The sequence below is a fragment of the Opisthorchis viverrini genome (genome assembly GCF_000715545.1).
Source record: "Opisthorchis viverrini unplaced genomic scaffold opera_v5_9, whole genome shotgun sequence".
In the NCBI taxonomy this organism is placed as follows: domain Eukaryota; kingdom Metazoa; phylum Platyhelminthes; class Trematoda; order Opisthorchiida; family Opisthorchiidae; genus Opisthorchis; species Opisthorchis viverrini.
Genome location: NW_008751665.1, coordinates 1,634,234 through 1,648,228, shown reverse-complemented (window position 1 = coordinate 1,648,228; position 13,995 = coordinate 1,634,234). Strand labels below are relative to the sequence as shown.

Sequence of the window (13,995 nt, the reverse complement as noted above, 5' to 3'; positions counted from 1 at the left end):
CTTACAGTAGAGTCAATCGCCATCGATCTATGAAACCTTGTTCTCTGCGTCCAAAAGGGTTAGGTACACACATTAAACTTAGCGTAACCCAGAACGGCTGGTCCAGAAGTCCCTACTGAGCGACAGCTTCCCAAAAATCAACCACTAATCATGCGTATTCTACAGGAGAGTCGTGGGCTTTCAATGTTGCTTGGGATACAAACTTTTCCATATGATATGCTGGATATCGGGTAGATTCATAACTATTTTCATCTAGTCTTTAACTTAAGCTGGGTCTTTCTCAACGAAATATCGTTACTTTTCTGAGATTTTGAGCGCAACGAGTATTATGGCTTGTTCAATTCATCAATTTACCGAAAGGACCCCATTTAATCCGCCCAAAACACCAGTAAGAAACAACGGCAATGCCATTAAAACCCAATTTATTCCCTCAAAGTCTATCTGTCTCTTCTTGTTTGTCCAGCCCTCCGTTTCTAGCGGGTGCAGTAAAGTTTAATGCAGTCTGTGTTTCATGGTTCATTGTTGGGAATTATTCGAGCTAAACGGTTTCCCAAATGAATGGAAGTTGTGTATATAAGTAGTACGTTTCACACCATGGCAACCAACACCCGATTGTTGACTTCGTTTCATTATGCTAAAGTTCACACTGCTTGACATTACCCACACACTTGAATCATTGTCCAATTGGCATGAGTTCGTGTGTTCCAATCAGTCTGTATGAAATTTTCCGAACTTTTCTCGTGTATTTCCGTGACACAACACGCTACACATGAGACTACTCAAAACCATTCGACAGCCTACCATCCGTTTCGTCCTTCTGGAGGCAATATCGTACGGCACATTCATTCGGAAGATACCGCAGACCAGAAATTCCGTTCCATCTTAACACAAAATTCATTTGCAAATGAGTGTACTTCATCAATTGTTCCCGTGTACTCTGTATGCGTTATGATGGGATGGTCACAGCTGTTCCATCCTATCACCCGTAGTCACACAACTACAAGACAATCGGTTGACTTTCGTTGTTCAATATGGACTGGTACATCTGTGAACTTCACATCTGTTACAGAGGATGAACTATTCGGTTTATGTGTATTTTCTTGTTCCCTGTTCGCTTTGACGCCGAACCGGGTTAGGTCTAATTTAGAGTGGTGGATCATCATTCTAGTCGGCTTCCTCTCAATTTCCATTTGGTTATGAGGCTTTAGTTACGATGCCAGATTGTTGGTGGGGTACTCGTTCGACACAATGAGACATCGAATAGGTTCATTTCCAGCAAATCGTGAGAAATTTCATCCACGCATTTCAATTCATATCACCAGCCGTCTACTCGGAGGACGGCACAAAAGTATGGCTGAAAGTATGTCTCCGGCTGCAAGAGAAACGCCCCAGTTGAACGTGATTTTGACCGGTCGGGACGGAGCACACTGTATTTCAGAATCAAACTTCTTAGAAAGGTGAAGAGCTCGTAAAGCAGGCGTCTAACCACGTGACAATGTTTATAGAAGATCGTTTGGTCGTAAATTTGCTTCCGTCGTTTGACAGGAAAGCTGCCCCATAGGTAAATTTATTGCACCGTCGTCCACCCAGATTGAAAGTATAAATTTCCGAACAGCGCTTTTTATCTAGGGTGAATTCAGCCACATCCCCAAACCACGTGACTGGTGAAGATTGCGAACCATCCCGTGTATATGACAACGGAGGCAGAAAAGTCTGCGTTCTAGTTGATGACACGCGTTAATTTAGGGTATATAAACCAGCCATGAGTTTCTTCTTTGATGATAAAGTTAGGAAAGTATTCGAGAAATACACGCATTTGCACATCAATTTGGCTTTCACGAGAGACTCAACTGAATTTCTCGTTTATGATGTCCTCCAGTTGAATGTGCTGCACACAGGCCACCTCATGTTTCAGTTGACACGATATTCGAGATATCGCAGTATATTTCCGTAGACGAAACTACTCACAAGGTTGCTGAAAACTCTTCGACAGCCCACGATCGGTTTCACCCTTCTTGGGTTAACCTTGTGAGTTGTTTCGTTTAGGAAAGTATTCCTGCCATCATATGCGGTCATTCAGGCGTTCTGGACATCAATGGTCTTTGCGATGAAGGGGGGGGGGGACTATCAGCCAATCGGATTCCAGCACAGCTTTAACAGCGTGCGCTACAGTGAACTCATGTTTTTTTTTCTGGTTTCACAGTAGGACGCATAAGAACGCTTGCTTGTCCAACGCGGTTGACCCTGATTATATCTCACCCAGGCGTTCATCTGTTATTGCGTTATTCCTCAGCAGCGGAACTAGACGGTTGTTAATTCCACTGCTCCAAAGTGACGATGTAGAGGATGGAGCACGTAGCGAGTATCACTGTTAGCATTCTGGTAATAAAAAATAATAAGGTAATCGTGCGGCTATAACGACATTTGGGTGCCTAGCTGCTATGCCACCCGAAGCAAGCACGGGGGTTGCCCGGTTTTCCAACCCCAAAAGAAGTCGGGGTTGGATTCGAACCAGCAACCTTCCCGTTTGTAAGTTCGCGCTTTACCCACCGAGCTATCCGTAGCTCCATTCGTGTTTGCCTCCTATTTTGCGCTAACATTGTTGGCCAACGTTTATTTGCCTTGTTCTATCGGACATCTCAGCCAGTCTAAAATTGCAACGCGAGATCATTAGACAAAGCACAATCAGTTTGCACCTAAGGTCCAACTCCGCTTGAATGGCATACCGCTCATCAAGTTGAAGACGAATCCTCAGCTATGAAGTTGGGTAACAGTTCACCGGTGTAATGAATATTGCAATGCTTATTCTGGATAAACGTATCCCTCGACAGCTGGTGTCAACGTCCACTGGTTTTGCGGGGTCGATCCTAGAGTACATACTATCCTCATTTAGTGGTTTACTCGACCTACGGGATGTTCATGCGAGAAGTGATCACTCGTGGGACCTGGTCGTTGAAGATCACGTCGGGTGAATTGCTTTATCAAGTGCGCTTTTTACCAGATCCTCTATGACCTGAAGACCGGTGGATTCGATTCACCCAGAGATTCATGAAGTGCCCACAAAGAGAAAACAATTGTACGGCGCATCTCCTTTACTCATTATGGATTCATTTACTTCGCTTTTTGATTCCGTTGTGGAAGTGGATTTGATCTGTGCCGAATGCACAGGAAGTACTGTTTCATTCATTTCACGAATCGGTTGTCAAGTTCGAATACGCAGGGGGCATCGTGTTTATCTCTAAAGACGGAGACCCAGTACAAGTACTCACAAAGTACAAACTCATGGTTTTGAATGTGCAGTCTCTGAACTGTGCGATTCAAGGACGGAATTAAGTCCGATGATGTTGGTGCACAAATCACGTTTTTCAATTTGCGTCACTTAGGATGTCTATTAAAGCCAAATACTGGGTCTCGAGGTTGGTGTGTATCATGCTGTTATGTTGTATGGTTGCGAGACATGACTTCTATGGACAGCTGATTTGAGGCATCATCGGGTTTCCGAGGTGTTCCTGGTATCGGATGGCGTCAACGAATGAGGCAGTTAGGAAACGGGTATCTGGTTGTGCAGCAGACACTTCAGTCTAGCACCATCGCCTGCAGTGGCTCGGCCGTGTGCTACACACAGCGAAAACATTGTGTGCCGAGATGGGTACTGTCCTCTGTGCCTCTCCCCGAACGGCGCAACCTGAGAAGTTGACAACGTGGGACCTAACAGAAGGGTGTGAAAGAGAACACGAAGAGTCTAGATGTTGTTGCGTTGAGCCTTTCAGTATGTGGTCCCCGTTGAACCATGGGATTTGCCAAATTCGAGATCGATGTCAGAATTCATTAAGATGTATAAATCTAGATTCCCCATTCGTCTCAGCGACGTCAGCAGCGGAGATTTTCTTCAGTCCTCTCGTCCTTCCCCAATAAAGTAGACAGTTTGGCCTTTTTCTCTTTTCAATGACCACCCGCCTTACAACTTTTGACTATTTCCCGTAGAGGCTCGCATGTGAATGCCTAACTAAATCCCCTGTTTTTCTTGTGTCTTTCGGTACCGTCGCATATGGTTTGCAAATTCTACCATATTTTTCCGTCCAAAAGTGCTAGGATGACAGAACCCACAATGCTTATTCACCTGTTTATACCTTACCGCAAACGGTTGACTTTTCTCCCCAGTTCGGCCTACCGTGGTGGAAACGATAACAATCTGCCATGTTTGTGACGTGGCCCACTCACTCCGTCTCTGAGGTGTAGGATAACAATAACACTTTTGTTTAAAAAGCACATTTGACCGGCGCATTGTCGGAGAAAGTGTGACGCATGGTTTAAACATACCGGGCAAAGTAATGTCAGTTTCGTGTGCATCTCTGCCAAAGTTGCCGGCTGACTAATCGCTGACAGTCTGTCCACGGCAGTCCTACGGTGCATAGCGCCGGTGTGAGACATTGGTCCCACAGTATGTACCCTATCGGTTACACAACAGCACTTCGCTTTTGGTGTGCAGAAGTGAAAACAACTTGGGCTCCGGTATGACGTCTGCCACGCGCGCAACCAAACTTCACAGATAACTGGATAGTTTTGTGCTTCGGCTTCTCATTGGCTCGCGTGACTGAGTGGGTAAGGTCTTGGATGAACATTTTGACGACCAGCATTCTACGCCTGTCCCGTAAGAACATTTGCATGTTGGCGGACGGTTCCTATCCTGATAGTCGGCACACGTAGCGTTCCAGAACGAAAGTTGTAGAAATGTATGCTGGAAAAAATCGAGTGATTTTTGTTGAAATTAATGAGAGACAGACTATTTGAGCTCAGGAAACGAGTATCGTTTTGGTTACAAATGCTCCATTGTTTGTCTGCGAACGCCAAAACCGCACATGATGCTTTCTGGTGGGAGTTAGGGACTGTCGGTCGTATGCCAAGGGCTACGGCCTCGTGACAGCATAGAATTATGACATAGGAATCTTTCACTTATGGTTACTTAATTTACTCGAGTTGATCCGGTTGATCACAACGCCTGGTGGTCCACGGCAAGGTGTACAAGGTCGCGGTCCTGTCTCGTCGTCAATGGTGGTGCATTTCCGAGTCCATCGCTGTATGCCACGAATTCACTTAATGTTCACCGTGGCAATGCCATCTTTCGCAGCAGCTTGGTCTGTTTACCCCTGTGCACCTGGTCATCGCTCGGTTTCCAAAGGATGTATACAGTTAATCGTGAAGCAACAAAATAGTAGTTCAGTAAGTACACGGTGAAAACCTTCTTGGTGCGTCATGTTTCCACAGTAGTCCTCGAAATTTTCTAGTTTCCCAACATTCTCTCACCACAGTAGCCACTGTCGTATCTGTATAGTGTGACAAGTCAGGTAGCATCTTAGCAGACACAAAGTTCTGTTCTCACACTACTCTTAGCTCTGCCTCTCACAAAATCAATGGGGATTTTCACTTCGTTTACAAACCATTCGAAGCGAAGTAAAAACGAAGGCATTTGAATATGGGCAATCTTTTGATAGATTCACCCCATGATATCACTTTCTGGTCCAATCAAGAGGTCGCAACTGCGTTTTGTTTCCACTTTCTGCAAGATTTATGCCGAAAAACAATGCTGTTTACCTATTCGATACCGGGGTGTAGCTAGTTGACGTGGCCTTCACACCTATGCAGCCCCACAGAGCACCCATCAGTATCTACTAGATAGCGTAGTTAAGGCTGGATAAGAAGACTCCAGCCGAACTTCGGTGCACAAGTCTACACAATACCCTCAAGGCTGGTTTGGGTCACGGAGCGTCAAGACCTGATTAGGTTAGGCGGTGTTCCATCAAGCAGCGCACTGTTCTATGATCCAGCACGGTAGTGGATGGAATCAAAGGTGGCACAAGAGGCGAATATGGACGTGACAACAGCCTGCTAAATCTTTGAGGGATTTCGGTACATGTTGCAAAATGAACGGCACTGTGGCAACAGTCATCATCTGGGGTGTTGGCAGCACGCATCATTGACGCATATTGGCTGGAAATCCGTAAAGTTTAATAGGTAGACGCGGCGTTCACCATGGTCAAACTCGCAAAGACCATTGTTAGATGAACGTGTACCAGCGTCTCAGCTCCGTGTCAGAACCACAGTATCGATTTCCAATAAGTAAATCACAAGTTCTTTTAGAAACTCGAGTCGGTGTCGCTGGAACATGTACCAAGGTGTCCGTAAGCCATAATCTTGCAAGGTGGTAGCTTGCGGTCAAAACGAATTCCATTCCGTTCTGACCGGAGGCATCCCATCTTCCGGTGAGGAGTTGGTGCCGAAACACATGAAAGGTTTCGTTCTATGACTAAGTGTTCGAAAATGTGAGTCTCGCATTGTAGTCACCCGCATCCTATCCGAACGACTTCCAAGGTCGAGATGTTTTGGAGCATTCCAGAAACCAGTGAAAAGTTGTGTGCAGCGGCAATAGCACTCAGACAGCTGAAATCGTGTCACTTCCCGGGGGATGCCAAAGCATGAGAATGCATGAGTACGGATACCAACGGGGGTATGAAAAGGATATCGGTTTAAGGATTCACCTATAAGGATGAGAAAAAATCAAACCTCAATGCTCCCATGTTTGTTCGATTTTGAAGATAATTGTATTCGTCCCATCCTTGGACGGTTATCTGTTTTCTCACCGTTTTTGTTTTGGAATCGGAGTTTAGGTAGCCTGATTAGATGGACGGTTAACGAATCCCCAGTCAGTAAAGAAGGTTTTATCCGCTCTCCTTCAGTGGAAATGTATTTGTCATGGGAAAGCAGGTGGTAACCGGTCCCTTGAGTGTATTTCAGTGGTGTACCAAGACTCAGACCTTACTGAGACACCTGAAGACAACAATTGTCGGGGGTGCATTGGCACACTTTTCACTATGTGTGACATTTAATTTGCAGCAACTTTATAAGCAGTGTGTAACGTCTAGAAAAATAGGTCCTCTTACGTGGAAAATTCGTTCGTTTGTTTTGTTCCGTACAGTAAATGCTTCAAAGCCGAGATCTGATTTTAAACCCAATAATGCTTGTCTGTAACTCACCAAGAAGCGTCAGAGACGACGCAAAAACTTAGCAACACCATTTGAATCTGATGAGTATTATATAGATACTGTCACGAAGGAACTGGACCTTACTGACGGTATGTGTCCCTCCGCAACCCACTGAGCTATACCGCGTGTGGTACTCTCACAGAACCTATCATACCAGGTTGGTTAGTGGATAGAGTTCTGACTAACACATACTCTTGGTCCTCCGGGTTGTTGAATGGAAAGTGTGTGGCGACTTGCTCCCCAAAATAGAGGCTACTTCCGTAGTCTTACGTCAACCACCGCTCCCTTTCGGCCAGGCTTTTCAAGTAAAGGTTTTGGTTGACGGTCCTAACCGTTATCCTGTCCAGGTGTGGGTGCCCTGCGCACAGCCTGCGCACAACCGTTAGGTACATATTCACAATAATGACCAGGATAGCGTCTGCTTTGTCTCCCTGTGCACGGTTGGAGACGCTAGTGAGCGCGAAATCTTGTCAATTTCTATCCAGGTAGTCTGAATGGGTGTTTGGACGTATAGGCACCTCGAAATGATTATGGTAGGCCGGCACTAGGTCTCTTTACCAGAAAATTTCATCCTTTTCTTCACAATAAAATTTGTAAATAGATTATGGTAGTTTCTTGCCTTAGCCTCCAGTTGTGCAACTAGGGAGGACACATGGAGTGAAAGAAATAGTTTCTTGTAATACACTACTTATAAGGTTGCTGAAAACCAAATTGGTATGGGTGAGTGTATTTTGCCAATAGTTTCTTGTTTGATACAATGTTTATCATCTCCACGTCGAGTTTGACCTACCGATCTTGTATATCCCCGATGAAAAGATTCCTCTGACTGTTGGATTTCTACAAGAATCGATCATCCCCAATCACGGTATAACATCCCCCCAAGGCCTTTGGATCCCCTTCACTTCTGGAACGATCAAGTCTTTCAGCTTTTTTCAATCTTTCCTGATACTAGGGTATCTTTGCAATGTATCATAATTAAAGTTCAATTCCAAGACGAATTGCTGTATGAACGGTCATCCTAACAAGATTGTTTAGCTGGCTGATTCCTCAGACTTGGATTCTTTGCTTGAAAACAACGTCTAGTGATGCACTACTCATAAAGTTGCTGAAAATTCGTCGACAGCCCACGACCGGTTTCGCCCTTCCTGGGGCTCATCAGGTAGGCGCAGTCCCCGAGTTCCCGTTCTACTTGAAACCAAATTGCATGAAATTAGCGAGGTGAGTCTCTCACAAAACCAAATTTGTCTGCAAATGGGTGTAGTTCGCTAACGTCCAGTAGATTGGGAATACCATGAGATGTTTTGATGTGAACTATAAAAGGACCCTGGACGCTCCGTAGCTCTTATGGTTTAAAAGATAGAACAGATGCATCGAGCCACATCGGAAATCCGAGGAATGGACTACTGAAACAGCTCCGTGACCCACCACTGATGAGCCACGTATATCCGTTCCTCTCAGTTATGCTAAATCCTGCGTTGTTTTGTTGTCAACTTCAAACCGACTGGCTACCGGAATGTGCGATATGTCTATTCCGGATAATGTGCTTCACATCTGCGCACGTACCCGCTTCTTGTTCTCCTCCTGCACTCAGGAGATAACATTTTGACTTGCAAAAAAAAACTCCGCAAGACGCGAATGAACATGCATCTTCGGTGAATGTCCACTGGATCGAGTCAGTTGAATGATGGACCTGTATTTTATTTACCATTTGTGTTGTTCTACCTACCGGAAACGACAGCGATGGAACACCAGATGCGAAGACTTGGACTTGGAATGTTTACTTCGTTCCCCGGAACAGCTCATGTTCCGGTCAGGCAGTTGTTTTTCAGGTGCACCACAGATGAGTTTGAACTCGCTCAGGGTGGAATAAACATGATTTTTTTGTTTTCGTGGAACGGCTCTACCCGCAAATGAAACTTACTCAGTGATATTTCTGCGCCTTGAAGTTTGATGCGTGATTTCTCTCCTAGCATTACTGAAGAGACTCATAGAAACACAGCGTTACCCTTATTCGTCTCCCTGTCTTGTCTGTACCCGTCTATTCCTCATGTGTGGATCTTACCTTTTGCCTGATGTGCCCACCTTGGTGCGGAACTCATAACCCGTTTCGCGTCCGGGACTAGGTCCAACCGACTTATGATAGCGCTTATCTCCAGTGGTCATCCGCCACACGAACTCACCGTCTGGTGATGCATCGTTCAGAGCGAATCCCCCGGGTCCTCTGTGCGGTTGTCAAGGCTTTACGGAAATGTGTATCACTCACTAGATGCGACGAACATATCTGACAAGATTCATCGGTCATTACGGTAGCTTTTAGGATGGAATAAAAGTTTTGTTCTTGTCTTGAGCTAGATACTCGCTGCTCCCTCGCTAGTAGGGTCTTTTCGCAGAGAGATCGGGAACTTGTGGAATCCTCGGTGATATTCCACATCAGTCAGATGAGTCGCTCCTACTCACGGGGATAGAAAAAAGCCGTGGCAGCCTCCGTTCAGCAGAATCATTATGTTGCGTGAGATGAGACCGGCTATGATAGTTTTAAGCAAGGTCACATCCCACAGGATCATGCTGTTCCAGTAGATTATGCACAAACGTTCTGACTTGGACGAAGAAGGAATGCTGACCGGATCTGTGTGCGACATTAACTATGCATATCAATTCGAGTTTGGCGCCAATCGTTGCTCGCTTTACCAAGGTTAAACCACTAACTTGTCCCATGGCACTACTTGACGTTCACTATGCCTAGTCAGCGCTATGTTTTGCATTATTAACGACAGAACATTCCTACTGGGATACACAAGATGCCCCGAAAAAGCCATATCGCTGAGGGTTGGACGGAGAGCGTTGAATCAAGTGACAAGCCATCAGTTGCTTATGTAACCGACTCGTACTGTCGCCTTTCCCTCCTCCGTATAGCCTGTCGTAGACAGGTAACCAGGGTCGATAATGAGGTTGGGATCGTGCGTGTGTATTTTTGTACATTCGACATCGACGGAACCGGAAGTGGTCAATTTGTGGCAAAATAATTATTTTCCTGAAAATGAGCAGTCGATTTCCAATGTCCCTGTGTGTCGACAGTGTTCTCACCAAGTTAGGGCGATTAAATCAGTATGGATTATGGCTCGGTGGATCGATTGTGACGGAATGTCATGAATATCCATTTGGATTGAGCCATTTGTGTAACTCCGTAGTTTGTTTTAACAAATCTCGACCACGAGTATCAAGTCCATCTGTGGTCTGGGTGGACATTTCCAAGGTAACTGTTCCCACCATTTCTACCAGCTTTTTCAGAGCATCATCGGCGTTCCAATGAGTGACTTCAGTTTGCTCGGTCTCTCAATTACTCCTGGCTTTTGCTAGTTAAAGTCTACCTTGTGATCTCCCTTCTGAGCACGGTTTCTGATTTCAGTTTTATTACACTCTGATTGCATTTGAATTTGAAGACTGCGCACTAACATCGACTCACACAAGTTTTATGACACTTTATTCTCCTGGTTGGCGCACGCCAATCATTTTTCCGAGCAAATTACAGATTTATTGTTTCAGTAAAATTTTGCAAGCGTTGTTTACCTGTCTGTTTGGTGTGCACAGCGAGCTGCAATTAGATCAGACAAGACTCAGTAATTTCAAGGACCTCAGGTTATGTGCTTCAAGTTTGATCATTCTGATCAGCTGATCATTCTTCTAAGTGCATTCCAATGTCTTTTGTTTTAATCGCTGGAGCCAACTTCTGGCTGTGGGTTTGAGGCGAGTTCTCGGTGTTTGGCAAAAACTGTTTAACGGGTGGAAGAACAGTGAAGTAATTCTCTGTCATGCAACTCAAATGTTACTGCCCAGTTTGGGAGTGCAGAGTCATTTGATCGGTCCTTTGGCCTCACAATTTTTGCCAGTTTCCTATAAGGCCCTACGATTTGTCCAAAAGACTTCTATTTCTCAAGAGAATAGGACCAATCCGAAGGTAGAACGGATGGAGAATCCTCGTAAAGAAAACATAGAGGTGACCAGACCTTTGGGTGAACAGGGCCTTGTGACAGACCGATAACCAGTAGCTTTTCAAAGTAGTAACAAGAACATTTGCGAAAGATGTGGGCCAGTAAGGAACAACTCTCGGAAAGTCGACAGGTGAAGAAATTCCTCTGAATCTGAGCAATAGTTAGAGAACTGGAAGAAATCTGGATCGATTAGAAAGCAGTAGTCGCGGAGTGGCTGAATGGGGGGTGAATAACAACGTATACTTTGGAACATATGAAATTCAGACAGAAGTGAGCAAATTATCTAGAATAGTACGATGTGCCGAAGAGGAAATTACTTGTTCGTGGAAACAGCTGCAGTTCACGTCTTCTACTGGGGAAGGTTTTGAATAACACTAATTCGGCAGCCGATGGATTTTCAGCAACCTTATGAGTAGTACATTACAAAGATATACATGTATCGCGATATTTCAAATATCGTAGCGACTGATACATGAGGCGGCCTGGCGCAGCACATTCAGTTGCCTGAGAACATCACAAACAAGAGATTCAGCTGGGTTCCAGGTGAGTCTGTCGAAAGAACCAACTGAGTTTGCAAATGAATGTATAAACACTAATTCGGCCTTGAATGGGTTATCCGATTCTGTTCAAAAATAGCGCGCAGTTCAATACGTAGAAGTGAATACCATCGGTGAAGAGGAACAAAGGCTTGAAAGACAGGGATAAGTAATCTAGAGGAATAGAGCCATCACCATCCTCATCGTCAGTAAGGGATTTGCATGCCACCAACAATTCTTTTTAGCCTCCTTGGTTTCGCTCATTGATAATACCGGGATTGAATAGCTAGGAGTGAACAGCTATACGTTCAGAACAATAGCTAGTAGTGTTGTACAAAGTGTGGTTGTGTGCTGGGAGCATCAGTCTGACTGTCCTGTTCTTCTGTTCCATATTCAATAGGAATGAAGTTTACCGATGCAGCTTCAATGCATGTCTAATGTCATAGCATCTGTTAGACCTTTTCTGACCCGCACACTGCTGCCTTACGAACGAGGGTCTTGGGTTAGTAAGCCGATCGACTGATACAAAACCCGGGTGACCAAATCAGTCCAGTCTATTGATTCGCATTAGTTCTTTTCAAAATTACACTAAATTTACTTTAGCCCCAGTAAACCATGTTGTTAGTCAAGACCGTATGTGGATGCAGAATTCTAATTCCTCCCTCAACACCTTTGATGTTTTGAAATCCATTTTTGGATTTGACCAACTTCCCTCATCGACCGGCCTCATTTCTTGTAGTTATCCTTCGATCCTGTTCGTTACCCACACGCCGGATACGTTTCCTCTGATTCCTCATCCCTTCAATTAATACATTGATTTTCTTCCCTACCTCAGTATGTTTTGCTTATTTTCCAACCGCCTCATTTATTCGCATAGCATCCGGTAAAGAAAACTGTTTTTGGTGCCAGTAGCCATTTTTAGCCAACCAAATGATTAATACAGGGACTTTGGGGCCAGTGTAACCCGGTGCCTGGATTGTTCGTTCGTATGTAATGAATGTTCTCCCCGGTTTATCCGATTTTGGTCAAGTAAAAAAAGAAAGAAAGAAAAGCCCACGCACGCATTAGAGAACAAGTCGATAAATCACGTCAAATTGCGTATGATTTCCACGGAGATGACTGTCGGTATCTGTGTGTGTGTGTGTGTGTGTGTGTGTGTGTGTGTGTGGTTGTCTTTTGCAGACGTGTTCCGGCGGCATATTGTCATACATACAGTTGCCACGATAACCCTGAAAGGGAATTTCACATGTTCTTCTCAACCGGGATTTATATTTCCATACATTACAATCATTCGAGGCTTTCGCAAATGAACGAACCAAAAGGGGAAACGACACATCTGACACAGTTTATTCCCCAAATGGGCAGTCGGTACAGCAAACAACTTTTAACAACTCCACTGTTTTTCATCCTTTCTAGTCTTAGCATCCATCCTTTAGAATCGCGCGTAACTTGGAACAACAACAAACATTATTCTCTTTCGGTAACTCCCATGGAACTTAACGACCTAAATTACTTTGGATTACCGTATTTATCATCCCTTTATCGCCGATTGATTTCTTCCCCTTGGGGCACTCTCAATAGGGGCGAAATGGTGATTAAAGCGCGAACTTACTGACTGGAAGGTCTGTGGTTCGCACCCGACCTCTGCCACTCGACCCGCCCTGTCTAGGCTTGGGCAACCTGGCAGTATCCCAGCTTTCGTGCAACCTTCGGGTGGCGTGACAGTTAGGCACCGAAAGGGTGCTACAGATGAACGATTTTTTCAATAGGAACTCTGGAAGTTCAGACATCCTATGAAACTGCCTCAAACATGAAAGACTGGATTTCCAGTAGTTGGTCATGCTCGATGAAATTACACACAGCATTTGACCATTTGACCTTCCCACATACCCCTTACCGGTTCTGTCCATATACTTCCCCTGAAATCTTTACCGCTGGTACTGTTTAGCTCACAGGCAGATGCTCTTTTTACTTTCTCTTTCATTTTCCTGGGAATACTTCTTCGCAACTGTCAAAATATAGTTCCATGCAGCTGATTGTATCCTATTTCTTAAAAGTCCGGTAAGATTCTTTCGAGTGCAGACATAGTACTTTATTCATAAGGTTGCCGAAAACTCTTCGACGGCCCACGACCGCATATCATAAACGAATGATTCAGTCAAAACCAAATTAATATACAGATGAGTGTACCTGTGGCTGTGTGGTTTCACGAAAGAATCGCATGGATATATGGTGGTTTAGTAAAGCCCTCCCATCTTAACTACAAATCTGACTGTATCTGCTGCAGAGCTGTCACTAATAAATGGAAAGACAAATTTCTTCAGTGGAACAACCCTCAGATAACCGAATGCACTCACAGATTGCATCCTTATGGATGCTAACAAAAGCAGTCCGCCGTAACTTTTCCTTTCCAGTGTTTTTTTCTATTTC

At 44.7% G+C, this 13,995-nt stretch overlaps 2 protein-coding genes across 2 annotated transcripts in view; one reads left to right on the top strand and one right to left on the bottom strand.

Annotated features, from left to right (window-relative positions):
* Positions 1-13,995, top strand: part of T265_00880 (hypothetical protein) — a gene marked incomplete at both ends in the record, with an annotated part of 79,571 nt that overhangs the window by 30,859 nt on the left and 34,717 nt on the right. The window lies entirely within an intron of this gene.
* T265_00881 (hypothetical protein) lies at positions 4,458-4,667 on the bottom strand (the record flags this gene model as incomplete). The annotated part of the gene is made up of 1 exon (XM_009164776.1): positions 4,458-4,667. The coding sequence occupies one exon, from the start codon at positions 4,665-4,667 to the stop codon at positions 4,458-4,460; it is 210 nt and encodes a 69-aa protein (XP_009163040.1).